Source organism: Carex rostrata, chromosome 18 (assembly GCF_964058835.1).
Source record: "Carex rostrata chromosome 18, lpCarRost1.2, whole genome shotgun sequence".
Classification (NCBI taxonomy): Eukaryota; Viridiplantae; Streptophyta; class Magnoliopsida; order Poales; family Cyperaceae; genus Carex; species Carex rostrata.
This window is the reverse complement of record NC_135935.1, coordinates 288,001-315,963: the sequence shown is the minus strand read 5'-3', so window position 1 is coordinate 315,963 and position 27,963 is coordinate 288,001. Positions and strand designations below refer to the sequence as shown.

The 27,963-nt window shown below is 35.6% G+C and overlaps 3 protein-coding genes and 1 long non-coding RNA gene across 6 annotated transcripts; 3 read left to right on the top strand and 1 right to left on the bottom strand.

Moving 5' to 3' along the window:
- The first annotated feature begins 789 nt into the window (after nt 1–789).
- Nucleotides 790–5,626, top strand: LOC144569620 (uncharacterized). The gene is made up of 3 exons (XR_013516106.1): nt 790–1,193; nt 3,648–3,757; nt 5,368–5,626. It is a non-coding gene; the product is annotated as an uncharacterized LOC144569620 (long non-coding RNA).
- A 3,147-nt stretch (nt 5,627–8,773) lies between these two features.
- Nucleotides 8,774–11,798, top strand: LOC144569686 (uncharacterized). Its single transcript, XM_078320138.1, has 4 exons — nt 8,774–9,107; nt 9,384–9,489; nt 9,670–10,120; nt 11,024–11,798. The coding sequence occupies exons 3-4, from the start codon at nt 9,696–9,698 to the stop codon at nt 11,640–11,642; spliced, it is 1,044 nt and encodes a 347-aa protein (XP_078176264.1). The 5' UTR covers nt 8,774–9,107; nt 9,384–9,489; nt 9,670–9,695; the 3' UTR covers nt 11,643–11,798.
- A 2,114-nt stretch (nt 11,799–13,912) lies between these two features.
- LOC144569247 (1-acyl-sn-glycerol-3-phosphate acyltransferase PLS1-like) lies at nt 13,913–20,341 on the top strand. Of its 3 annotated transcripts, XM_078319502.1 has the most exons (11): nt 13,914–14,078; nt 14,924–15,046; nt 15,686–15,725; nt 15,931–16,004; nt 16,108–16,167; nt 16,303–16,380; nt 16,752–16,910; nt 18,210–18,335; nt 19,135–19,227; nt 19,323–19,406; nt 19,892–20,341. In XM_078319502.1, the coding sequence occupies exons 1-11, from the start codon at nt 13,998–14,000 to the stop codon at nt 20,096–20,098; spliced, it is 1,125 nt and encodes a 374-aa protein (XP_078175628.1). In that variant the 5' UTR covers nt 13,914–13,997; the 3' UTR covers nt 20,099–20,341. The 3 variants fall into 3 exon arrangements, with proteins under 3 accessions (XP_078175630.1, XP_078175629.1, XP_078175628.1); XM_078319504.1 differs by lacking the exon at nt 16,752–16,910 and having other exon boundaries at nt 13,913–14,078; XM_078319503.1 differs by lacking the exon at nt 18,210–18,335 and having other exon boundaries at nt 13,913–14,078.
- Nucleotides 20,342–23,243: 2,902 nt separating this feature from the next.
- LOC144569246 (serine/threonine-protein kinase STY13-like) lies at nt 23,244–27,239 on the bottom strand. The gene is made up of 4 exons (XM_078319501.1): nt 26,983–27,239; nt 25,661–26,331; nt 24,914–25,213; nt 23,244–23,806 (listed from the first exon to the last, which is right to left on the bottom strand). Exons 2-4 carry the CDS (start codon nt 26,260–26,262, stop codon nt 23,467–23,469), a joined length of 1,242 nt encoding a protein of 413 aa, XP_078175627.1. The 5' UTR covers nt 26,263–26,331; nt 26,983–27,239; the 3' UTR covers nt 23,244–23,466.
- Nucleotides 27,240–27,963: the final 724 nt, after the last annotated feature.

The window sequence follows — 27,963 nt, the reverse complement described above, 5'->3', positions numbered from 1 at the left end:
TGGATGTAATAGAGTATCATGTTCAGACCAATGCATTGATGATTTGAAGATTCAGAATTGTTATATTCCGAAATTTTAAAATATGATTAATTTGCTAAATCGATCATTACGATTAAATAATTTTTTTTATAAGATTAAAGATCGTTCGGATTTTAACTGACTGATTAGAACAAATCTAAAAATGTCAAAATATAAACGAAATATAAAATTATGTACATTAAAATTCTGAGACTATAGATCAATTAATGAGACTATATTTGAAGTTCGAATTGATTAAAAAGATAAACTTAAATTATATGATATTTCGTCAAATGTGTAACTTAGCTTTATAAAATATAAAAATATCCTGACTAACGTGTAATGATTCATACAAATTTTCTAAACGAAAGATTGCTAAATTAATTTGAATCCGAAACAACTCCTTTAAATGTATAAGCTTCTGTTGTTCTAGAAATTCTTCCAACCGTTCAAGTTAATCTAGCACGAATCCTAAAGGCATCCTATACTTTGATTTTGAATTGATGAGAGAAGAGGATTAAACCCAAATTAATGGGTGAGTTCGGATCCGCACCCTATCCCATCTCCATTTCCCCTTTAATCAGCCAATCCGTTTTCTCTATCTCTCTCGCCCTTTCTCTGCCTCATGGACCCCACACCTCCTTATTTCTTCCTGGAGAAGGAAGCCCCTGTCCCATCGCATTCAAGGCGCCCCTGTCGACTTCGTCGCTCTCTACGCTCCCTGGACGGTACGATCACGTCAGACCCGTCCGTTCGATCTCTCACTCTCTCTCTCTCTCTCTCTCCCGGGTTATCTATAACTCCCTCTCTCTCTCTCTCTCGGACTACTGCTCTCTCTCTAAACTCTCTCCATCACTCTCTCTTTTTCCCTTCACAAAATCCGGTTTGGTATAAATTTCTTGTACCATGTTACGTGCTCGCACCTGTGAATCTCGAGACCGGTTTGGAAGCAAGGTGGAGAAGACAATCGTCACCTTAGTACCGACCTTCGCCGGTTCGCGTATTGGAAGCATACTCCGGTAAATTATCAGACCTCTCGATTTTGTTTTGATTGCCTATGTTTGGTGTCGAGGTCGATTGAGAAGCAAGGACGAAGAGACAGCGGCAAGCAAGGCCTGACCCCCGTCGTCTTGGTACCGACTTTCGTCACAACACGAAATTGGAAGCATTTCCCGGTAACATGACAAATCTCTAATTTTCCTTTCTTTTATGCCTTGTGGTGGCATAAGGGCTGAGCCCCTCTCTGTTTCGTATTTATATGCTTGATCAATGTATGTGCTCGATGAAATATCATTTATTTCTTGTGTGAAATTTTGCTTGTGTATGTCGAGTTGAACCCTTATATTTCGTTGCCACTCGGACTGCATTGTCCTAGATGCGGTTTGGCACCTTACTTGCCAATCTAAACGATGAACTATGGCTGAAATTGTGCACCTAAATTTGAAATTGTTTTGTGGATTTCCTTGTGCATGGTTTGTGCCCTTTTTCCTCCATATTTGCTTGCTTCCCTTACTTGTGAGAGTGTATTTGTATGTACCAAGCACTTGTACCAATTTTCTGGTTGTAGGTACAACCCGTACCAGTTTTAAATACATACTGGTACACCACCTTTAAATTTGGCAGGCATGAAAACATAAATAATTTAAATTTAGGGCTTGTTGTGTAAAGTTTAGGCCGTTAGTAATTTCCCTTGTTGAAGGGGCCTAAATGTAAATATGTGGAATTTTTAATTAAGTTCTTGGATGAGTTAGATGGAAAATTGGGTTCGGCCGAATTTAATAAATTAGAAATGTGCCTTGATTTTTAATCTAATTTGGGCTCTAAACCTTCGTGGGCCAAATCTGAAATTTTTCATGACAATTATGATATGGATTTGAGTTCTTTGAGCAGACCCGAAAATTAATACAAATAGAAATTTGTTTTAGAAATCTGAATTGGATTTTACTTTTAAGTTAAATTATAATGAAAGAAATATTATAAAATTAAAAACACTCAATCCGTAGTTATATAAAAGTTGCGTTATGAAGTTTTAATTCAAGACATAATTTTATGAGTTATTAATTACTAATAGCAAATTAATTAATTAGAAAGGATACTATTAGTTAGAAGTAGTTTTATTATTTAAAGTATGATAATGCGTTAATGTATTAATATATATATAGAGTTAGGCTGGGGTGCTATGGATAGCATAGAGGCCTCTATGCTACGGCTCAATATTCGAGTTTTCAAAATTCAAACGGTCGATCTGAACCGTTCATCTTATTCTCCGTATTAATATCTGCTTGGAGACCAAATTTTACATTTTTCTGAATTTTTTTACTATTTATTAAGTATTTTACAAAATTGTTGATCCAACGGTGGCTGCACAAAACAGTAAAACCGTTGGATTAGCGATTTTCAAAGTGGCTTAATAAATAGTAAAAAAATTCAGAAAATTATAAAATTTGGTCTCCAAGCAGATATTAATATGGAGAATAAGATGAACGGTTCGGATCGACCGTTTGGATTTTGAAAACTTGAATATTGAGCCGTAGCACGGGAGGCCACTATGCTATCCATAGCACCCCAGCCTAACTCTATATATATATATATATATATATATATTCCAAAGACATATAAAACAGTAGGTGATAATAGAAACGTAAGATTAAATTATGTACATGAATATCACTTTAGAATACGTGTATAAGCTCAACTAAATATTATTTTCCTTATAACACCATATGAATATTATTTGACTTATAATGATATTATTAAAATAAAATTGATTAACTAAATTAAAAACACTTAACACGTAATAAAATAAAAGTATAATTAACAAATTTTAAAGTTTATAACATTTAAATGTTTTCCAACTTATATGAAAACTCGTTGTTAAATTAATAGGAACAATTAATTAGCAACGAAAAATATATATTTTTGACTTAGATTCAAGACGAGTAATTACATGTAGAATTAGAGTAGTTATAAAATGACGAATTGCTCGACTTAGAAATAATTAGAAAACACGTAAAATAGATAAACAATCATTTTCTAAAATTGTGCAAATCAAATTACATATCTAAATTATAAATAACTAAAGACATATTATACTACTCATTTAGCAATGATTACAAAATTTATGCACTTTATAAAAACAGTAACATTAGACATTTTTAATAACAAACTAACTTTCAAAACTACATTTCGATCGATTAAAATAATTATAGATAAGTAAAAATAAATCAAATAGATAAGTGATTAGGATATAATATATGGATAAGACACGTTCAAAAATCACCGTAGCTCGCGAATAATTACTTTTGCGAATATTTCGATATTAGAATTTTTACAAGCAATATATCTTTGAATTAAATTATTAAAACTATAAATTATTTAGAATTAAAATTAGGATAACTTGAAATCAAAGTGAATGATCAATATCTGACGAACTTATAAATTAAGATTAATGCTAAGCTCGATGGCATAAAAGTAATAATTAATATCTGACTAACCGGATCAGTCAGACTGACTAAATCGGTAATATTTATGAAATCAAAATAATCGAGAATTTAACTTACGCATTAATTGGGGCAAGGGTTAGAATAATTAAGCGTAGAATTTAATTAGTTTAAATTGCGTGATCACAGATCAGTCAACTTCGTATGAGTTTGACCCATGGACCGATCCGACTGACCTGCAGTTCGGAGCATACGTGGAGCACGCTGATTTTTAGCGACAGAGACTCCAGCCCCCCCAGGTGTGGGATATCTGAATTATTTTCTTTTGTGGGCGTACTCTTACCAGTCGATCCATCTGACCTGACATCCGTACTTTATTTTAAGTAGTTGCATTAAAACTGTAGAGCATGTTTATCCTTTTCTGCACTATAGGTAGAATTGCATAAGTCCCGAAAAACCTGAATTTACTGTATTGTAGGAGTATAGTAATTAAATAATACTATATTTATATTATTAGAATATTAGGATACTAGTTTGTCTTCTTCTCGTGGAGACAATATATTATTATTATATTACGTGCATACGCATGCATTAGTGAGAGCTGAGCAGAGCCGAGTGACTTCGTTCCGTCTTGCTGTCACTTGGCATGGGACGGCCCGACAGCCACTGAGCTGAGGGTCACTTGATCCTTGGATGGCTTTAGGATTTATATTATATGTATAAACTTTGATTATGTATCATTTTTGATCATTTTACTATTTGACGTGAGCAGTTCCGGACTCGAGTTCTGTGGCACGATACGATTCGGGATTTATTCCTTCCCTACATTAGGAGCTACTTTGCCTAGAACGGGATTCCAAGCCGGGTAGTGTTGGGTAGAATCTTGTACGGGGTTCCAGCACCGGTTTGGGTAGAATCCAAAATGGAATTCCAAGTCGGGTAGTGTTGGGTAGAATCTTGTACGAGGTTCCAGCACCGGTTTGGGTAGAATCCATGTGTGGTGTTCCTATTGGTCTGGCCGGACGGTAGAGTTCTCTCCTGCTCATGAGGGAAGAGATTAACTTTTTACGACTTGCATTGTATGAATTCTCTTATTGGATATGTTTGGGTGATGAATCGTTAGGCGAGATGACACACCGGATTTTGATATAACCATCGGCTAGTGTGCTGTTCTTGTGGGCAATGCGCGATGTCATTAGGCAACGTGTATCATTGTTCCATGATCACAGTCCTTGGATTATATTATTCAGATTCTTTTTGGTAAAGGTATAACCATCGGCTAGTGTGCTATTCTTGTGGAGCAATGCTCGATATCACTAGGCAACGTGTATCATTGCACTCTGATCAGAAATATCTTGTAAAACATCGTATCGTATAAAGAGGAAAACTGAAAAGGAGAAAAAGGTAGATTTCTTCGAATTCTTCCCTGCTCACCCGCATGCTCTTATTTTATTTAAATATTCCAAGGGAAACTTCCTTTCGTGGATCAACCTCTGTTTCAACAAGTGCTTTCAAGCAAATCCTTGGATTATATTATTCGATTCTTTGATTCTATTGGCACGTCACGGGGTGATTTGCTTTATCCATATTATTATTATTATCATTGTATTTGGACACACAGTGCAATGAGTACTGGATTTCGATTTGATTTATATCCGATATTACACCTTGATTTTATTTTGGGTTTATTTCGCATGTTGGCATAATAGAATAATCGCATCATGACATCATTCAAAAGTATTATAAGTTCTATTAGATATTAATATAGGTTCACACATGTGCATATTTTTAATTGTATTCATTTTATAAAATAAAAGTGCTTTGACCGTAGAGGATCCCTGAGGGGATAATTCTGGGTCACATACTGGGCGATTCGTCGCTCACCCACAAATTGTTTCGTGGGTTTTAGGTATAGGTTCTGGCGGTCCGCAGCAGGAGATGTCAGGAGCTGTCCCCGAGGGCCACACCACTTGACCTAGTTAGGGTTAGGCTTTTGATTAGGTTTACGAGTCTCGTATTTTCTGTGTTATATATACGGGTTCGATAGATCATGTATCCCCTTTTATAGACGGTGTTATTTGGATCCGAGATGGATCGAATTATATGTTATGTATGTGTATGTTTATTTATTTGTTATGTGACTGATGCTTGATATTTATATTATTTTGCTTCCGCTGTTGTTTGATTTATTATTTATGATTAGCCTTGCGTACTTAATGATTAATTAAGCACGAGACGAGATTGATCACACCTTAATCCAGAATTCCTGATTTGGGGTGTGACAAGAATAGTGCGGTAATTCTCTCTGATTTGAATTTTCAGCATGACGTGATGCTATCACGTCCATTAATTTTTTTTAGTTAATTAGTAAGTGTGGTAATTAATTTGTCACTAATCAAGTCGTGATAGTCTATAACGTCCAGACATTTTTTCTATATCTCGAAAAAACTTAGATTCATTCTTTATTATCGATATTTGTTTTATTAATTTTTTATTAATAAAAATTTCGGTAAGAAACTCTAGTGTAACATTTTGTAAATATATATAGGCTGTAATACAATTCTTGTCCTTTTCACCTTTATCTCTCTCTTTTCTCTCTCCTCTTTTATCTACCATCCATAATAGCGAAATTTTTTTATAAACCATTATTAATTAATTCAAATTTAGCGAACCAGCATGATTTTTTTTTTTTTTTTTTTTGAAAAACCACAAAGACCGAATTGCCATTTCGGTCTCTAGAATTGCCTTTTTCCCAGACCGAAATGGACATTCGGTCTCACCAATTTTTCATTTTTTTTCAACAAACTGTGGCAATCTATGTAATTTTTTTTCTTTTTTTCCCCAGACTGAACCATCCATTCAGTCTCTTTTTTTTTTTTTTTCTTTCTCAGATCTGTGTAACTGTGAGGGAGGTTTGAAGAGCTTTGAGCATCCGATGAATAGGTTGAATCAATGAGAGCACACCATGTGGCAGTAAAGGGCAACATGATCATTGCACCAAATTAAGAGTCAACATAAAAATTGAGTGCAACCTATATTTGGGGAAGTATCAATCATTAACATAAACTCACTATGTATCAATTATTTGTAAACAATTATCAAATTTTTACTTGTAATTTTTTTTCAATATATATAAAAAAGGCACAGATTAAAGTTCTATAAAGTGTGAATATTGTATAGTAAATATCGAATCTTCATGAAAATAAGTGAACAATTATACAATAATAATGAATACAAATGAGCTAATTATAGATGTGGAAAAAAAGTATCCAAGAAAATGTGAGAAATGCATTTATAGTACTATTCATATTTATTGTGTTTTCTAGCAAAAAAAAATAAAGTAATATGAAGTTAAAATGGACAGCTTTTTTTTTTTTTTTTAGCATTTCCTTCATTTTCTAGTAAATCAAATAATATTTATACATACAAATTTACAATTTTTCTCCATCATTTTAGTTTATTTTATTTTATAACATAAACTCAAAATTTTATGGTTTTCTTTTCACATGACAAAAACAAGGCACATTAATTATGGTGGCATGCAAAGAGCAACTAGGACTTGTTTACTTCTTCTTTTATTATTTTGATACCAATTATTAACAAGAATAAAAGAAGTATTCAACATTAATTGGATCATTTTGTTATAATCTAAGTCATAGTTTTAATGATCCTTAAAATGCGCGTTTTTCTTTATTTTATCTTGACAACTTGATTTAGTATTCTATTTCAATTTCAAATCTTCACGGCAAGGCTTGATTCATTTTTAACTAAATACCAAATCAGTTTGCATGTTTAACAAGAGAAGGGTTAAAAAGAAAAAATTTGGTCTCTAAGCACATTTTAATATGTAGAACAAGATGAACGGTTCGGATCGACTATTTGAACTTTGTAAACGGAGATAGAGACATGGGATATGGTTGGAGCACAAAACCAATGATGCATTTTAACCCAACTCGTTTAACAAATAATATATTGTAAATAAACTTTCATGGTTTAAACTTTCCAAGATACTCTGTTAATATTAGAAAGGGCAATAAAATAATGAAAGAAACTAGCAGGTGGATCTGAGTATATTTTTTGATTTTGTTTGATCTTATTCGGTCTTGATATTAAATATTTTTTTTCGGATCTTCTATGGCAGCCACCAAGAAAAAGTGAAAAATTGATGCAAGACTGGATAGAGTATTCGGTCTAGACCAATTTTTTTTTCCGGATCTTCTATGACGGCCACCAAGGAAAAGTGGAGAAAAAGTGAAAAATTGGTGAGACCGAATGGCCATTTTGGTTTGAGAAAAAAATAATTTTGGAGATCGAAATGACCATTTGGTCTTTGTAGTTTTTCAAAAAAAAAAACAATCATGATGGTTCGCTAAATTTGAATTAATTAATAATGGTTTATAAAAAAAATTTCATAATAGCATCTCACGAGTCACGAGTAGGAATATTTTATAGAGTTTCAAATGCTACGTACAAAATGTTAAAATCTCACTTTTATTTATAATTATAAATATAAAATCCAAATATACAATTCAAAATATTAATTTTGTTTTTTTACGAGAAATGCGTCCGTATACAATTTAAAAAAAAATAGATTTCATTGAATATATACTAGATCAAGTGATAAAAGATAAACGAATCTAGCTATCGATTTAAATTAATTTTAATATATTTACTTTTTGACCACTTTAGTATCAAATGAACTCTAAAACTTATTTGAACCAGTATGTATTTTGTTACCCTCTCCTCTCTGTTTTTTGTGTGATTTTATCTGAATTTAAAAATCAGGATCTTCTGCCAACAATAAGACAATGTCTCCAACGTGTACCGTGTCAGAAGCTGAAGGGACCGAATAAAGGATAACTTCTTGTTGTTGAAACAAAATCGCATATCATTCCGCAAAGAATACACGAGGGAGAGCACAGGCATGCTTGCCATGTGCTGCATAAGATCCCATAGCAGCGTCCGCATTGGACAACAACATGAGTGCGAATCCTCTGAGATATCTCAACTTTTGCGTGACCGACGTGTCCGGTGCCTATTCGGGGTGATGTAGGGGTCAGTATTATGTGTGTTTTGAGATTCGTGAAGAACGTATTTAAAAGGTTGAGATTTTCCATAAAGTCACGCAAAGTTTGAGATATCTCAGAGGATACGAATTCCAACAACATAGGCATTTTCGTAAGCAAATTGAAACGGACGGACCAGATTAACTCAAAACAGTGCCTAATCGGGGATGGCGCAGCCAGTATTATATTTTCTTTGAGATTCGTGCCAAGTTAAAAGAACGATCGAGGGCTGTCCGTTTCCAATTTCCAAAGCCCGTAGGCACGCCATCTCTCTTACAGTTACAGCTAAAAAAAAAGCGAAGATGGAGGCGAGGAGAGAGACAAATCTCCGTCGACATAGCCGACGATTGAGAGAAGGGCCGCCGGTTTCGATTTTGTGAGCCTTATACCCAGTCGTCCTCTTCCCCTCTTGTTGCTCAAACCCGGTCGCACGTCTTTTTTCCCCTTGCCATCTCTGTTAACTTTGCCCATAAGCTTCAAAGTCGATCGATAGGTGAGGCTGGAGGAGACAGAGGCAAGCAAATCCCAACCACTGCTTTGGCACCTATCGACTCTGGTCAAGAACTGATTGGAGCAGTTTCTGGTAAGAAACTGACTCTCTTAGTTGTACTTGTTTGTGATGTAGAAAATATGAATCATATAAGTTTGGTAAATGGATTAAATTATCTTTTTGAGCAAATGAATTGGTCTAAATAAATTAATATTTTATTCCACCTTTGTGAAATTCAGAGAGACAGATATTTCTATTTTTAGATGTGAAGAGTATAAATACAAGTTTAAATCCTGTGTTTTCTAGACAGATTATGATGTTTTTTTTGGGCAATTCAAATTTTGTTATTCATGACTTCTCTAATTGTAGGGACACAATTTAATTGACCACTGGAGGAGACAGAGGCAAGCAAAGCCCGACCACCGCTTTGGTACCGATTGAGACTCTCATCAAGTGCTAATTGGAGCAATTTCAGGTAATTAGATGAACACCCTTATTTCTACTTCTTTGTGATACTTGACTGTGATTGCTTGTATATATTTTACAAGTAATTTCGGGTAATTAGATGAACTCTCGTCAAGTGCTTGACCCAGTGGTTACATTTTCTCAATATCTTGTGCTCTCCGTGTTTTTTGCCTGGGCTGTATTGTCACAGCGCAAAATTTTAAAGCGATAACAAAAATGGAAGAAGGGAACACAAATCCCGCCACCGGTGCGGCCGGAGCGGCGGCTCAGAAGCAGCAGCATCTGCTCTTACAGCAACAGTTGTTTCTGATGCAACAGCAGCAGCAACAGCGCCCGAGACCGCACATACAGCAGCCCAATTTACAGCAATCGCAGTTACAGCAAGCCATGGCCCGCTTCCCTTCCAACATCGATGCTCACCTCCGTGCCCCAGGGTTTCGATCCATCCAGTTCGCACAAGCACAATTACAACAAGGACAGCTGTCACAAGTGCAGTTGCAACAGCAAATGGCGAGATCTGCTGCGCCTTCTGCGCCTCAGGTTAGGAACCCCGAAATAGAGATGGCCCTTCAGGATGCAATCAGGGTGTGCAACCCTGATGTCAAAACCCCATTCACTTCAATTGAGGATGCTGTTAACAGGTTAGTTCTTTTTCTTTCCTAATTTGTTGCATTTCTATGGTTATTGGTTATGTGCTGCTGGGACAGGCTAATAACAAAGAGGAGATCATTTGGAGGGTGTTTGCTTGACTAAGTGTAGAATTCAAGCAGAACTTAATTCAATCAGGAATTCCTTTTTAGAATTAAAGAGTGCAATTTCAGAGTTTAGATTGAATTATCATCATTTGGAGTGTTGATCCTATGTAATGGCTTGGGCTGTTACTTCAATTTAATTGATTCCAGGAATTAGGGGATAATGTTCAATTTGAGCTATTATAGTTCATGAAAATTCCCTTGAGATCCACTTTGTGTCATATATGCCTGCTGTTATATACAAAGAGGAGGTCATTTGGAGGGCGTTTGCTTGACGAAGTGTAGAATTCAAGCAGAACTTAATTCAATTCAGGAATTCCTTTTTACAATTAAAGAGTGCAATTTCAGAGTTTAGATTGAATTATCATCATTTGGAGTGTTAATCCTATGTAATGGCTTGGGCTGTTACTTCAATTGAATTTATTCCAGGAATTAGGGGATAATGTTCAATTTGAGCTGTTATATTTCATAAAATTTCCCTTGAGATCCACTTTGTGTCATACATGCATGCTGTTATCTACCGACTTCTCAATTAATCTGTTGCAGTTCTCTAACTTTGTCTATATTGAGTGGCCCTTACTAAAGGGTCTTCTCTGATTAATTGTTAGTTTGCCAAAATTGAAGCCAGTGCAAAGCTTCTCAGTGCAAAATGTGAAATGTCTTTGCTTGAGGCCCACTATTCGAACAATGATCTGACCAAATGCTTGTCAATTTTCGGTACCAAATTTGTATCGTTCAAGCTTAACTGGTTCCTTTAAGGCCGTTGTTCTAAAGAACGAGTCATGTGAGCAGGTTGTTGCCATATCATGTGGTGTCGGATTATGAGGCTGAGGAGGATGATAGGATGGTAGAAAGCGACAAGACGGGGCAGGCCCCATCCAGGTTGCTGCAGTGGGACCACAACATCCTGGTGAAGATAGCCGAGTTCACTTCGACCTTTGAGAAGCAGGTGTTAGCGTTCAACATCATGACGCGCAAACGCTCCCTCGGGGAGTTCCGCTCTGAGGAGCGCCTCCACCTCGAGCAGTTGCTGGTCCAAAACGAGAAGTGCCTAGCTTTTGAGACTCGTGCAGATATTGAGGCCCGACAGAAGGCGGCTGCCCAGATGGCTGCTTCAGCAGCACAGGCTGACATGATGGGCCCCACTCATTTGTCTGCATCCATGCATGGTCATGCAGCCACCATACGAGGGGAGGATACGCATGATCTGGAGTTGATGCGTCAGGGTAGCTGGGCAGGGAATGCTAGTCACAGTGGGGTAAATGCTGCTAATGCTAATGAGAATGAGAATGGGGATAATAATGCGGCGGAGGAAGAGGAAGGGGACGAGGATTTCTTAAACAATGATGAAAATGAGGAGGATGATGACGGGGATGATTCTGGCGGAGAGCTGGATTTGAATGTTAGGTGAGTGTATAAATTGTCTTTTCTTTTTTAAGCGAAGAGTAGTTATGTAGATTCAATAACTCCAATTATGATCGTAGTATTGCTGCTTCTGCTGTTAGATTAATTTTATAAGTTTAACTTTGTTTTGTTGCCATAGATCTCTTAGGGGTCTTGTACCTGTAACGTGGTTGAGAGTATTTTTATGCTGTTCTGCATCTATGTTGTATACTTATTTACTCTCTCTCTCTCTCTCTTTATATATATATATATATATGTATCTGGATGAGTTTTGGTCCTTTTGGATAACCAGACATTTCCAGCAGTTAACTAAAAGAAGTATGATTTTGGTAAATCACATTAATGGTACAACTTTAAGAATTGTGATATGCTGAAGTCTTGATAAATAGCTGGTTTCGGTCGTCATCTCTCTACAGCTAAAATATTAAAGCCTATTAATAGCTCGTTTCCTACTTGCTGACTTGCTGTACAAATTAATACAGAGTAAATTTCGTTTCCGACTTGCTGTACAAATAGTTGTCATTATATCTTGAAGGCTTGAAGCCGATGAGTTTGTTCTAATTACAAAAGTTTACAAAAAAAAAATGTATCCCTTTTTAATGTGTATATATATTTTATGAGTGAGTCTATGGTACTATGCATATCACGGGTTGGTCCGTAATACGGCTCAATATTTGACTTTTCAAAATTCTAACGGTCGATCCGAACTGTTCATCTTGTTCTCCATATTAATATGTGTTTGGAGACCAAATTTTACATTTTTTGAAATTTTTTTTACTATTTTTTTAGATATTTAGAAAATCACTTGATCTGAAAATTCTGGACCATCCAAAAACAATGATTTTCAATAAATCTAAAAAAATAGTAAAAATATTTTAAAAAATATTCATACATTGTCGTGCAAGTATTCATATCTCATCAAGTAAATATTCATACCTCATCATGTAAGTGTAAATAGTTCATGCATCAAGAGTATTATAAGCATATGTGCATACCTCGATTAATTTTACAAGAGCATCCGAATAGTATTGAACACTGTCTTATTGTTTTCTAGTTCAATTTTATTTTTTGAAAATAAAAAATAGTTGCCACATGTTTCACTATCAAAACAAAAATAATATATCAAATTTTACAGATCATGTAATTAAAATATTACAAAAGAAACAATATTTAAAAGAAACAAAATATACTTCATTGAAGTATTCATAGTTTCATACATGTACGTTGAAGTATTCATACATAAGATATTAAGTATTCATGTATATACGTTGAAGTATTCATATTTAAGATATCAAGTATTCATTCATACACGTTTAAATATTCATATCTAAGACATCAAGTATTCATTCATATACCTCTATTTTTTTTTCAAAATTTGTTTTTCTGTTATTTCTTAGTACTTAGTACGCACTGGTCTAATTCACCATTAATGAAGTTTTGTTATTTGCAAATAACTCGCTACTGCATGAGGAAGATGAACATAGACACGAAAGGGGTTAATTGCATCCACAAAGACAAAATTAATTGAACTCGATCCATTTAGCACTCATTTTGAGACGATCGACAAATGATAGATCTGACTCGGCGGAGGTGTGCCTGATTAGAATGGAGTATATAAAGTATTCATTCATACACATTGAAGTATTCATATTCGGCAGAGACATGATTGATTGAGATGGAGTGACGGATGATCTTCGGCAGAACGTCCGCTAAAGCGGGAGCAACAGGCAAAGATGGAAAAGCGAAGGCAGAGGTGGGAGAGGCTAGGGAGGGAGCTTATCGTATTTATCATTTCGAGATGGGAGAGAGAGAGAGCTTATCGATGAAAAAATGAAGGTGAAGGCGGAGGTGAGAGAGATGAAGGTGGGAGAGGGAGGGAGAGAGAAAAAAAATAAAGGAAGACAAAATCTGCTAATTAATTTGTATGGACCACCAGGTAGTTAAAATTAGTAATTATAGTTAGAGAAAAAAATAGCTAGTTGGAAAAAAAAAATAGGAAAAAATCAAATGAGGAAAGATATAATTATCCAATTTAATTTAACAACAAATTAATAAAATTTGACGGCCGAATAATCGGTACAGCGGCCGACTAATCACTGTACAAAATACCCTTGAACTTGAAGTAATCCACCAGTCGTCGACTAATCATTGTAACTGCCTTGTAAGTTGTAAACTATAATATAATAAAAGAGATTGAGAAAATTTCCAACGCAGAATGTACGACTACGCTCACCAACTTGGGCAACTCAATAGTAGTGTGACCTGGCAATTGAAGCCCCGTCAAAACTTATCAAATAAAAAGGCTAAAAATGAAAACAAATTACGCCAAATTTCCTCCCAATTCCCGCGGGAGCTTTGATTCATGGCGGTCCCTGCGGTGCTGTTATTGGTTCCCTTTGGACTACTTTTCCTTCTCTCCGGTTTAGTCATTAATTGCGTTCAGGTCATACCCAATTCCCTTTGTCTTGTTCAGTTTTCCTATTGTTTTGGTTTTACAGTGAATGATCTGGCTCTTAGAGACTTAGAAATTGGATGCTATTACTTCATTGTTGGTGAAAAAAGTAAATCAATACAAATTTCTGAATTATTGCAAGTTGGACCCAAAATTTTGTTAATTTTACAATGTAGATAACATTCACCTTATCCCATATCAGCTACTGGTACTGTGCTCTTTTGGGGATAGTTATGGGTGAAATTATAATACAAATCTTTTAGATTTGGTGATGGAAAAGGTTTATTTTGCTAAATGTTGACGACTTTCCTCTTATTGCTAGTAACCTATACTTACAAGGCCATACTAAACAAATAGAAGCCAGAAAAAAAGTATGTAGATTTCCCAGTTTGCATAAACTGGTTATGACTTGATTGGTTAAGTTAGAATCATATAATTAGAGGCAATTTAATCTTTCTTTTGCCTGACTTGACTTTAATTTTAATTGTTTGATTTCATTTGTAAACTACACAATGAGCTGTGTGCTGCTTAGAACTAGGGTAGATTATTAGGATTATTTCCCACATCTTTAATGTTTTCTCTTAAAAAAATAGCTTTGATTTGAAGCAATTTTTTAGTCTTTTTTGCAATAGGTTCGTCTCTTTGTGTGATAAGGCCCTTTACCAAGAGTCTTGTAGGAACTAGTGGACTCACAATTTAACTAAATAACAAATCCTAGTATGTTTAGTTCTTTTTTTTTCAGTTTAAGAAGAGTTGGGTGTTATTTGCAATCTTGCTAAGATATAAAGGTACGAGGAAGGATGGTTTTTTATCCTTTTTTGTTGTTGGTGTAATAGGCTATCCTCTTTGTGATAATAAGGCCTTTCGCAAGGAATCTCTATAGGAGAATAAACCGACAATTGTCTGAATTACTATGGTTGCAACTTGTTTGGCTTGTAGATTGGTGGGCTGGTGTAAAGGTAACAAAGTTGAAACCTAAAATTTGAATTTTGTTAAAAGAAATTTCATCTCTTTTTGTTTTTTATATTCCATTTTAAATTGCTAGCCATGATACTGCATTTTTCTCTACACTAAGGATTTCATTCATTTTTCTATTTATGCATGTAAGCGCAGCTAAGTTTTTTTAATTCTTCTAGCTGTGCACCACTGATCTTGTTAAATGTCACAAGCCACTTATGCTCGACTACTGTAAAATTTGGAGTTCAATTTGTATAAGATCAAGAAGTCAAAGAAAAAACAAACCAAATTGATTGAAATGAACAGTTGATTTTCATCCAGTTGATCATGTAACAAATGAATCGTACATCTCTTGTGATGTAGAGTATTAATTTTCCCACATGTTGATCTTTTATGAAAAGAACTCCAATTTTATGGTTTTGTGATGGTTTGGTAATTATAAAATTAAAGGTCTGACTGAGCTCAAAGAGGACTTGTGAACTCATATTAGCCAAACTCGAGGGAATTCATTGTATCAAGCTCTCCATTGATTTGAAACCTTGCATTAGTTCAGAAATTTGTCTTAGCTTTCTATGTGTGTCAGATAAATATTTATTTTTCTTCAATTTATATTCTTACATAGCTTTTGCCTGCCTATATAGGTTGAACTCTATGGTGATGCTGAGATATTCAACTCAATGGGTAACTACTGACATTTATCCTCAAAACTGTCTGTATTATTTTTGTTTTTATTTGTATTTAGTGCGCTTTGTGATATGTATCAGACCTAAAAGATACCTGGTTTGCCCGACATGATATCAACTCATGGCTTTTGTGACTGATTTCAACCGAAATAAAAATCAAACAAAAGAAAATATGAATTAAAGGACATGTTGAATGGTTGTAGGCAAAGAACATGCACTTCTAGTATCGAATCACAGAAGCGATATTGACTGGCTTGTAGGTTGGGTATTAGCTGAGGTGCTCTCTCTCTCTCTCTCTCTCTCTTAAAAACTTCGCAGAGCTCTCTCTCCCTCCCTGGAGCCCCAAGGAAAAAAAATAAAACACACCTTGCTTCTGTCAGCGTGCAGGTTGTCTTGGTGGCGCATTGGCTGTCATGAAGAAATCGTCGAAGTTTCTTCCCGTGAGCATTTTTTTTTAATTTTATCATGACCATCTGTGCTAAGATTTTTTGTTATTCTAGATAATAAAAGGTTTTAATATATATTGTGCAAATTCAAAACCAGCACACCCCCCCTTACTGATTATGTTATTGCAGGTTATCGGCTGGTCAATGTGGTTTGCTGAGTACCTCTTTCTGGAGAGAAGCTGGGCCAAGGATGAGAGGACACTGAAGGTATTATTTGATCTTTTTCTTTCAGGTGTTTTAATAGTTTGGTGACTAACCTGAAATGTCCCCGACAGTTATTTTTCCTGCTTTTGCACAATTGTGCACTTGTCTGGCATTTTCAAGTTTAAATTGTATGGCAAGGGTACTTTATCAGTACATCACAACAGGCACCTATAAAACCCATTAGTGAAAATGAATTAAGCAATACTGGTCAACACAAACTGATTGTTACGGGTATGAGCAGTATAGTATGACATCCTTGGTTCTTTCTGAAGCTCCAGGAACCACTCTCTTGTGGGAGATACTCTCTGCTATATGATTTCCAGAAAAGAACAATAAAGTAAAAAATGTGCCATACAATTGTAATGTTAATACAGGTAGGTCTGAAACGGTTGGAAGACTTCCCTTTGCCATTGTGGCTGGCACTGTTCGTGGAAGGGACCCGTTTCACCCCTGCCAAACTCTTGGCTGCTCAAGAGTATGCTGCTGCTAACGGCCTGCACATTCCCAGAAATGTTCTTGTTCCTCGCACGAAGGTAAGCTAGTGCTTGGATGAGCTTATGCCTTGTTTAATTGCAAAATGTTTTCAGCTACTGAAAGTTATTTGCAAACCCGCTAGCAGTAGTTTGGTCTGGCATACCTTTCCATTCATTGTTTGATCACCTCCTTTTTTCAACATTTTGCTGTTTCTGGTCCTGTCTATCCTTTTCCTGGTATATCAGTTGGCCTCATGCAATTTTTTTCTTTCTTTCTTGCAAGCAACCAAAATATCGTGTGTTTAACTTGTTTATCGAACAGTCTTTTGGTTAAGCTTCTAAATAGCAGCTTTGTTGTGGTTTTACAACTTCGTTCGTTACTGTATACCTTGCTGGATCAATGTGCTGTTGAACTTACTTATTTTTTCGACCCAACAAGCCAAGAATGTAATTTGCTTAGTCTGTATAAGCATAAATGCCTCTCTTTTCTTTCGACATGCCTCTTGGTTCTTATGTACTTTTTTTACTGAATGTCCTGTTTAACAGCTTTAAGCGTGTTCTTTATTAGCAGTATTAAGCATGTTTTTTGTATGAAATTATTTGTTGGTGTGTTACCCTGGTTCAGGCAACAATAGGTTGCTTTTTTCTACGTTTATGACTTGTGCTGTTTGGTTTGAGTTTAATTAAATGTGTAACCCTGCATTACTTCATACTTGCTTAGTATTTTGTAGGACCCTTAAATATGAGAAACATCATGGATAGCCATGTAACATATAGGCTACAATGGATACTGATTGACCCCTTGCATCACTCTGTATCTCTGCACAACAAAGAACAAAAGCGGGAGCTTTTGGTACATTTATGGAATTTAGTGAAACAAGGGAGCAGGCTTATGTTTAGTGGGGCATGTGCATACTTGATTTCACAGGGACAATACTGAAATGTTTTGGACTCTGTAGGGGCCATTCCTGATAATTAAGGCATTCCATTGTGCTGTTAACAGCTCATTGGATAGCAGGATAGCAGAGTATCCTGAACCATCCAAATTCTATTGGACAGTTTGGACTGGTTCTGTTGGGTGGCTTGGCAATGCACAACTGAATATTATTTTTAAGCTTAAATCCAGGGCATCTTTGTTCAATTGGACTATATTTACCAGTAATGCTATCAGGTGAGAAGAGCACCAGATTTGGACAGCACTAAAGATATGGGTCAATGTCAATTAATATTGAATACATGTTAGCTCTATGTACAATAGATTTTTGTTGTTGAATAAAACATACAATTTTTTTTTTATTGAACTAATTGCATGCATCTTTTGTAACATGTCCTCCTCTTTGACTATTAAATATTTTTCAGGGATTTGTTACTGCTGTAAGCACAACGAGGTCATTTGTTCCAGCCATATATGACACAACTGTAATTATTCCTGAAAACCAACCTTCTCCTACAATGATGAGGATTCTCAGGGGTCAGTCATCAGTGGTAAGAAAGCATGATGTAACTTGTGCAATTATCTAGAACATTTTTAATTCTATATGCAAAAAGGACGCATGTTTCTTGTGGTTGTGACTGTGACCCAGCATTATTTGGTATTGTTTGCAGCTAATGCTAACCTTAGAAAAAAAAATGGTTAATAGAAACTTTCATTAGAGTGTGGGCCAAATTGCCATGATTTAATTTTTAGCTCACTGTGTTTTAAAAAGATGAATTGACTGTGGGCCAAAGTTGTCAATATGTCCATCTAATTGCTAAGGTTAGTTGTTAAAACTTCAGATGTAACATGTAATAATGTTGAAATATAGTGGTTTAATTGCTAAAAAGACCCCCCATTATTTTCAGTGTTTTAAAATGCGGCCGCATGGGCCGCATATGCGTATGCGGTCGGCAGCCGTGCTCAGAATACCCATGCGGTTTTGACCATGCGGCCGCATATGCGGTCCGAATATGCAGTCATGCGGATTAAAAATGCAGCCATGCGGACTGAAATATGCGGTCATGTAGTCCTCCCATACGATTTTGATAATTTGATTGTATTTTAATTAAAATTTATGTGAAAAAAGTTAAAAAACTATTGTTGGTTATGTCATTATGTGGAAATAAATTCAAATATATGAATATATAAATATACGTGAATTTTTATTTTAAAATCCACATATATAAATCCGCATGAAAATCCGCATATGCGATATGTAGTGGTCTTCCGCATGCATGAACAAAACCGCATTTTAAAACACTAATTATTTTTTATGCAAATCTTAGACTCAATCTCTGTTGCATGCAGGTTCATGTGCACATGAAAAGACGTGCCATGAGTGAGTTGCCCCCAACAGATGATGAGGTAGCACAGTGGTGTAGGGATCTATTTGTGGCAAAGGCATGCTTTTTTATTTTAATGTTTTTATTTGCTTGCAGCAAACTAGGAACCAATTCTTCACTAATTATTGTTTTGTTTTTTGTTTTAAATGGCAGGATGCTTTGTTGGATAAACATATAGCAGAGGGTTCTTTTGGCGGTGAGGTTAGACAGCTAGGGCGTCCAGTTAAATCGTTGGTGGTAAGAAAACTTTTTCCTAACCGTTGTTTATTATTTCTTCAATTACTTTTTCTCCTTTTTGCAAACAATATGGACTGGTTTGGTATATTTGCAGAATACCGCGAAAAGGTTAAGACAATAATAAAGATGACAAATTGTTTTTTTCCATGCTGTCTTACTTCAATCTGGTCCATTTTATTTAATTTGGTTTGGGCTTATGAAAGAAATGCTTATCGGAGGTTGGCAGATAGTTGTCAAAATTTTAAAAACTTGTAGGGTGTTAGTTGCAAATATTTCAAAAAAAATTGGTCGCCAGTGGTGCTTGCAACAGATAAAATTTTGGTTTCATTTGCGAGAAATGAAAAAATAAAAGAGGATTTTTTTTTTTTTTCTATTTTGAAAATCTTGACAGTGACTGTCGAGGGTCTTTTGTTGTCTCTCTTATTCCTAGGAGCTCTCTCTCTCTCTCTCTCTCTCACTGAGCTGTAAATGGTTTTTCTGAGTAGGTGGTGATATTCTGGTCAAGTATTCTATCTTATACCACATTTAGATTTTTTAGATGGAGCCAACTTCTTTCTACATGGAAAGGTGTTTGTTTCACCACAATTGGTCTAGCTCTGGTGACAGTATGCATGCAAGTATGTATTGCATTCTCACAGGCCGAGCGATCCAGCACTGCCAAGGCTGCTAGAAATCGGGTCAAGAAAGAGTAGGCAGACATCTATTGATATTATTAGATGAATGAACCGTACATATAGTGTTATGTGGGTAGGATGTCCCTTCTTTTATTTCTTTGTTTGCAGGCTCATAATAGTAATCGCAGTCATCTCAAATGAGAAAACTAAAAACTAAAAACTAAATTCGACCATGTTGGGGCTTTTGATTAGAAGTTACCTTTTGTTATTGTTGTATTTGTTATCTGCAAAACTTATTTTATAGTAATATGTAATATTTTATTACTGATAGCGCAAAATAGACAACTACATTGGAAGTTGTGGAAATTAAAGAAGAATTATGTTTATCAAGTAACAAATGATTATAATATAATTATTGTACTATGACAAACGAATATAACCTCTAATCTGTATGTACTATAATCTCTAGGGCTTATTTATAATTTAAAAAAGAACGTTGATAACTGTTCCCGCACTTTTGTTTTCGTACTGGCTCCACACATAACTTCTATAACTAACCTGGAGGGATGGTCCTCACACAATTTTCTTATATAATTCGTATCGTCCCTGCACAATTTCTAAAGTATTAATATTTATGAACAAAAATATTTATATGTATGCACATAAGTTTCTATACATAAGCACAAAGTATTTTAATTGGTTCCCAACCAAATCTCTCAAACTGTCCTCGCACCATAAGTACCTATGGGGACCACTCAAACTAAATGGGGGAGGGGACTAGGGGAGACCATACATGTTTTCTACAAATATCTATTTTGCCATAACTATCTAGGGGGGCCGCCGTACTTAATATTTTTTTACATATATTGTTGGATGACGTTTGAAAGTATTAATATCAAGTATTAAAAGTATTCATACCTATTCACTAAAGTATTTATATGTATATACATTATACAAAGTTTAATCTTATGACGTTTGATCATATAAAGTTACGCATGAAGTATTTATACCTACGAGGTCAACTATTTTGTTATATGAAGGTTGATGCGGAGATACGAGGTCCTACTACTTCATTAGAGGAAGGTTGACATGGGGACTGGAAAAGAAGGATCATCATATCAAGTTACACATGCAATTGTTAATATCTTATTTTGCAAGTATTAATTTATTATTTTTGTAGTATTTATATCTATAAAGGTTGACGTGGAGACAATTACAGGGATTGAGAAATTGAGAACCATATAATTAATGGGGACCATAGAACAACCTTCTTCTACTGAGGTGTAGAGAAAGGGGGGACTGGAGTGCGGAGATGAATATAATTATTCTTTAGAAAACCAGCCATTACAAATCTTCAAAATATGAAGTTGCATGTTTCAAATATGAATGAAAATTATTTATAAATATTAAATAATTGAATGACTTGATGTTTAATTTTTACTTAAAAAAAATCTTCATATTAAAAAATCAAGAGTTCGTTATGTTGGCAGATTTCTTCCTATTAATTGACCTTGTAATTTATATGTGACCGTTGTTCTCCTGCCATGCCAAAAGCTGACCGCATTTCACTTTTAACCAATATTGTACTAGATGGCAGCACCATTTCTTTTTGAACAATCTTGATTCTCTTACTTGATTAAAGGAACTGGATCTCATGCTAGAAAAGGAGGTACATATCTCATAGAGTTAAAATTTCGAACCTAATCAAGAGGATGCATGTCTACCTAATAAGATCTAGCCTTAACGGTGATTTTGCTGATAATAGCTTTGGTTCAGGCCGTTGGGTAGTAGAGAGTGCAAATGAGATCAGATCTGTTTATAGCAGGAGGAGAGAGGACTTCATCTATTTGTATTTTGTAAATGAGACCATCTTGCAAACGTGATCCATGCGGGTTTAGCTCGGGTGGTGATCTCAAAGTCGAATTCGTATCACCTAAGTAACAGTTTGGTTTCAGTCTAATCAGAATTTGTACGAATATTACAAGGACAGTGTGCATTTCACATCTGATCGGATTGGCCCGAATTTCGGTCCAAATCTAATCAGACATTCGTAGTCTCGGAGGATATGAATTCCTCAAAAGTCAGGACCCCCTTTCGGCTTAGGCAAAATTCATAATCTCAAGGATCGGCTTAGGCAAATTAATTGATAAAACCTTTTAATTTTGACCGCTTGACTTTAAACTAAGTTAATTTTGAAATTTAAAATTATCACATGTAGACAAATTACTCTTAAGTAGATTGGTTTCAATGATTTGGATTCATCATTTGAAGTTAATCTAATAGAATTTAGAGTTAAGTTCCCAAAGAAACTTGGTGAACTTAAGAACACCCTAGTTATACTCCTATTATGGCTCCAAGAATATAGTTTTAATTTCATTAATCGTGATTATTTTAAACTTTCTAGAAAGTTAAGACTAATTCAGGTCTGCTGTTTCTATATTTTCAGCTATTTAAATATCTCCCAAGATGATCACCTAATGTCTCCTGCATAATCAAAGAAGTGAAGCGTCATTAATGAAACATTCACATGTAATAGATCTGTTCTCTTCATTTTTTTTCTCTCTTTGTTTGGTTTGTTTATGAATTATGATAGACATTTGTAATTGTGCACTCTCTTTTTTGAGCAAGGGTTACTCGCCCATTAATAACCACAAAAAATTCTCATTCGGATTTTAAACCCGTAACATAACATATGTAGAGCATTATCTTTAATTAACCACTGGATCTAAGACTGAATCAATTTGTAATTGTATACTTACTTGAAATGAGGATCTTTCATCGTCCTCAGTACTCACTACTCATCATGGGTTTCTGGAATATTTGTTTTACAGGTCAAATGTGGAGGCCAGTTCGTCAATTCACCAGTGGATCTTCTGCTGTTTCTTTCCTATATAGATCATATATCCCTAGTGAGGCTTTTGCCCAAGTTGCGCTATTCATGTGTAATTGAAACAGCGTTTGTCCGCTCTTGTTCAAATCTGGCGGCTCAACACGGGCTATGAACATTTGTATGTCACATGGTTCACTTTATCATCAAATAATTGTATCCTTTTGAAGTTAGCTTTCTCCAAATAATTATTTACATCATTTCCTATCTGCCTATTCTTTTATTTTACCCCTCTTTGGACAAGGCAACGAGTGGCATTCTACTTCTTTTCCAATTTTCTCCTAGTTTAGATAGTAAATAGACCAAAATGCATGACAAATTGACAATGCGTACACATAAGCAAGACAAAATAACTTAGGCTATGCTGTTTAATACAACAACGGGGAGGGATCCCAAAAAAGAAAAAAAAGGAAGATAATTAATTCTCTAAATAAACCATTTTCCCTACCACCAGCCTGCAGTCTATCAATAACAACAACACAACAACCACAGTACATACACAGCAGACCACTCACTCTTTACTCACTTTCCTCTGTCAATTGAAGCCATAAAACTATTTTCAATCCATGGTCATGGGCTGGGAGATGCAACACCTAAACCTAGCCCTGCGCACAGTACTAGTAATCTCCATCTCAGAAATCTCCAACATTCTTACAACATCATTGAAGGTGGGGCGGGCATCAGGATTTGCATCCCAGCAGCGAGTCATGACTTCAGCCAGAGCTGGGAGGCAATCCTGCGGGACAGTTGGGCGGACCCCCTTGTTGACCACAGCAAATGCTGCCTGGACAGCTGTCATGTTGGCAAAAGGAAGCATGCCCGTGACAAGTTCCCATAACACTATGCCAAAGCTGTACACGTCTACCTTCTGGGTGTATGGCCTATGCTGTATCATTTCTCTGAAATACATGCAACTTAGATATCTTAAAAAAAATTCATTGTGCTGTTTCAACATTACAGGAAGATCATAAGTGTACACTACAGGTTTTTGCACCTATTTCAGTTCATCGATACATAAAAGAGAACATCTCATGAAATTTAGACAAGAAGCTTGGAATGCCCAAAAACATTTTAGTAATAAATATTCACAAGTTTAGGAAAATGTGATAGGGTGCTTTTCAATTGTATTTTCATTTAGCTAGGATCAGTACCAGTGTGGTAACGATTCTAATTTGCATGATGCAGATAGATGTATTTGTAAGAACGGTTTATATTCAATACAAACCCTCGGTAGCATCTACCAAGTTTCTAAAAAAAAATATATATATATATATATATATATATTTACAAGATGATTTTTGCACATATAGACTGTATATTGATTATTGGCAATTATTAATTGATAAAGAATATTTCTCACAATTTTATAGAACTTTTTGTGCACTAAAATAAATTGTCAGTTAACTCGTGAAGGCATATCCCCCATTTCACTTGTGTCCCCATTAATTGATACTAATTCAATAATTGATATTTTGCAGTCGTACTTTCATTCTGAGTGCCAGGTCAACTTCTGATGTGTGCAGCACCATTAACTCCACACGTGCCATATAATTTTGTATAACACGCTATGTAATATTTACAAGGACACACCAATAGAATTTTGAATGTCAAGCTCTAATCATCTAGCTTGTTGGACCAAAACCATAATGCACAGTGCACACCTACAGGGTCATTAACTCCATGTGTTGTATCACAATTCGAATTACAGAGTATTGCACGACAGAGGTTGATTACCATGTCCACAATACTAACTTCCTTTGACAGCAGGCACATTTTAATAATGTGCACTACACAGATGAAAGTAAATTTATACAAAGTAAATGAACCAGATAACAGCCATTTACCCATATGTTTTTATACTTCCCTTTTGTTCATGCAATCCCCAAGGGCTACCGATTATGCTTACTCCACATGTATCACTTGCACTATCAGGTAAAATAGTCATGGCAATGTACTAGTACCAACTCTATGATGAAAAAAAAAAAATCATAAGAAAGAAAACTCACGGAGCCATCCAGCGGTAGGTTCCAGTTTCTGGCGTCATCCCCTCGGTCTGGACCTCAATCCTTGCCACCCCAAAATCAGCAATTTTGATAGATTTGTCACCAGAGATCAGCAAATTGTCAGATTTGAGGTCCCTATGGATGAATCCGAGCCCATGCACATAGGCCATACCCCTGGCCACATCCAATGCCTGTTTTACAGCCAGCTTGAGTGGGACCGACCTGTTCTGACGCCGCATCAGGAATTGCCGTACAGAACCTCCTTTTGCATACTCAGTCACAATGCACCACACCATCGGCTTCCTGGGTTATGTATAAAAAGTAATCCTTGCCGGTCAGAATTTTGAATGAAACATACTTATACAGATGGTAGTTACCTGTATGAACAATTAGATATCATGGAAGTAATGGTAAATACTTTCAATGACTTCAATGGAAAGCTACAAAATTGGTAGGTAGTTAGACAATAATGTTCTCCAGCCAGATTTTGAGTTTAATTTACTAGAGTTGGTGGCTACCCGAAACCTCTCTTCAAGAAAAAGAAAACTAAAACAAGAAAATAACTTCGTAGAAATAATAAGTCCAAGGCCAAGCTGGTAATAATAGTTCATATGGTACCATCCCATCCCCTTGTATATCAGGATGTTCCTTCTTCAGTGCTTTTGATTACGGTTGTCCATTAAACTTCTCAAATCAATATTCTAAACCTAGAACCTTCGGTTGCCTAGACTAACCCTAACTCTTACGTACCTGCAAGCTCCAATAAACTTGACAATATTCGGGTGCCTCAGGTTCGAAAGCATCATGACCTCCTGCACGAACTGCTGCTCCATTAATTGGGCCCGCTCGAGGTCGTTCTCAGGCTTCTCCAGTAGCTTAATTGCCACATCTTCTCCGTTGTACGTCCCCTTGTACAGTTTCCCAAAAGCCCCCTGCGCAAACGGGTTACCCATATGAAGCTTCCCCAGATCAATACCCCACTCTTCATATTCCTTCAATGTTTCAGTTGGCGTAGCGGGGTCCATCAGGGCCTTCGCCAAGGCATCATCCATCAAGGCATGGGTCACCTTGCCCGGTTTAAACACGCTATTGCTGACTGAGTAGTTGGCTGGGTTAACAGGCCTGAGGCCGGGGTGATTCAGGAGGGTGTCAGTTGACCCCACGCTGCTGTTATCTACTGACATGGCAGCCAGGGATCCATTGTAGTTACTGGTTTGGAGGCTGTTTAAGCTGTCAATTGACATGTTAGAGCCCTCGCCCATCTTGTGGTAGAATCCCATATCAGCAAATGTAGGGCCCATAGTAAGTGGGGAGTGGGCCCCACCGATAGGGAATTTCGGGCCTTCCACCATTTCTTCACAATTCCCGATTCAGATTAGGTTGACGATGTCTAATTTTTCTGAGCAGGAAGGTGCACAAACCTAATTGATTGGTTTAGAAAGGAAGTCAGAATATACTGGTGCAGATTTGCAAGCAATACAAGTTATAAATAGTGAAGACGAATAAGCTCTTATTAAAGGTAAAGATGTGGCAATTTCCTCATTACTAGCTACCTGTCACATGAAACACACTAAAATTGATATACGTTTCTGGAACTAGTGGTGGTTGCATACTTGCATACCAGTAATGGGCCAGAAGTACAGCCAAGGGTATCAGTGGTAACTGGTAAGCCAACCCAGAGATAGGACTTTTAATCAAAATTAGAAAATCAAAGCCTTAATTAATTTTAATCAGGCTAATCTAAATACAGATTCCAACTTTAACTCAAGTCAGCTGACACTAAGCTAAACCAGAACTAACAAGTAAACATCAATTAGAGGTTCAAACTATATTAATAAAAAAAAAGCACCAAGTAACTTCAAGATAAAGAGTCTAATTTCACAAATTGAAAGAAAAATATCAAACTTCGATTAATTTCTAGCTCAAACCACAGGCAATCACAAGTCCAGGACAGGCCTATTTTATATCACCAAGAGATGGAGTAGGAGCAAAAAAAATAAAAAAAATAAGAGAATATTCTACAATTTAATCTAATAGAACAAGGAAAAAAGAAAATAATCGGCAACACTAACCTCGATCGGAAGGAAAAGATCGCTTAGCCTACAAAGGATAAGATGCAGTTTAGTTTCTAGGTCGAAATTTAAGAAAGTTCAGCGAACTAGTCTCATCTGATAAATTTTCTTCTTTTTCCCCCTTTTTTTCCACCCTTTTCCCCTCTTTTAAGAGAAACGAGAGAGAGAGAGAGAGAGAGAGAGAGAGAGGAAGAAGACTAGTAGAAAGTGCAAGTCGTTGGTGCTTGGCTTCATTTTTAAATGATAGGCTTACACCCTTTACTACTCCAGAGTTTCTATTTGGCACATCACTATCAGAATATTAATCATTCAATTAAACAGGTATGATAAGAAATATGAAATACTATTTTTCTAAACGATTTAATAAAAAAAAAAAGAATTTTTAAAACGGTAAAGTTTTTAGAAATGTTTTTTATATGCTTGATTTTGATTTTTTTTTTTTAAAATAAATATTGCTCTGAGACTAAAGGGGAATTTGATTTTAGTAAAATCATTAATAGGATTGTAACTAGATTTTGAATGAAAAATGTGCGCGAAAAGTAGTATCAAACCATACAAAAAATTCTTAATTAGAATAGATAGCTTTAAAAAGAAATGGGTGATAGTTGGCTAACAATTCAGGGGTTAATATCTTAAATTTACATGTACGTTACAAAATCGTAAAACTTTCCTCAAAAAGGTCTGATCTATGTTAATTACTATTTTAGGGTGTAGAGAAAAATATAAACAAGCTATTTACTTAAATTAAAATTAGGAATACTAAAAAAATATTACCCGAATGTGTGCATAAGAAATTATAAAAATAATATAATATTTGCTGCACCAATGAAATTATTTGCTTTCTTCAATACGTACAAAATTTTGAACCAGTAAAATTATATAAAAAGCACTACTGATGCAATTTTCTTTTTCTCTCGTGTATTGGCAAATTTTTGTATTTGAAAAAAAAAATTAAATTACTACTTAATGACTAAAATGGAA

What these genes read in the sequence shown, in the direction of transcription:
- LOC144569686 (XM_078320138.1), top strand. Translation starts at nt 9,696, where the DNA reads ATGGAAGAAGGGAACACAAATCCCGCCACCGGTGCGGCCGGAGCGGCG. An exon ending in ATTGAGGATGCTGTTAACAG is followed by an intron (nt 10,121 to 11,023) that starts GTTAGTTCTTTT and finishes TCATGTGAGCAG; the next exon opens with GTTGTTGCCATATCATGTGG.
- LOC144569247 (XM_078319502.1), top strand. Translation starts at nt 13,998, where the DNA reads ATGGCGGTCCCTGCGGTGCTGTTATTGGTTCCCTTTGGACTACTTTTC. An exon ending in ATTGGTGGGCTGGTGTAAAG is followed by an intron (nt 15,047 to 15,685) that starts GTAACAAAGTTG and finishes CTGCCTATATAG; the next exon opens with GTTGAACTCTATGGTGATGC. An exon ending in GGGATCTATTTGTGGCAAAG is followed by an intron (nt 19,228 to 19,322) that starts GCATGCTTTTTT and finishes TTTAAATGGCAG; the next exon opens with GATGCTTTGTTGGATAAACA.
- LOC144569246 (XM_078319501.1), bottom strand. Translation starts at nt 26,262, where the DNA reads ATGGTGGAAGGCCCGAAATTCCCTATCGGTGGGGCCCACTCCCCACTT. An exon ending in AAGTTTATTGGAGCTTGCAG is followed by an intron (nt 25,214 to 25,660) that starts GTACGTAAGAGT and finishes TACATAACCCAG; the next exon opens with GAAGCCGATGGTGTGGTGCA. An exon ending in ACCTACCGCTGGATGGCTCC is followed by an intron (nt 23,807 to 24,913) that starts GTGAGTTTTCTT and finishes CATGTATTTCAG; the next exon opens with AGAAATGATACAGCATAGGC.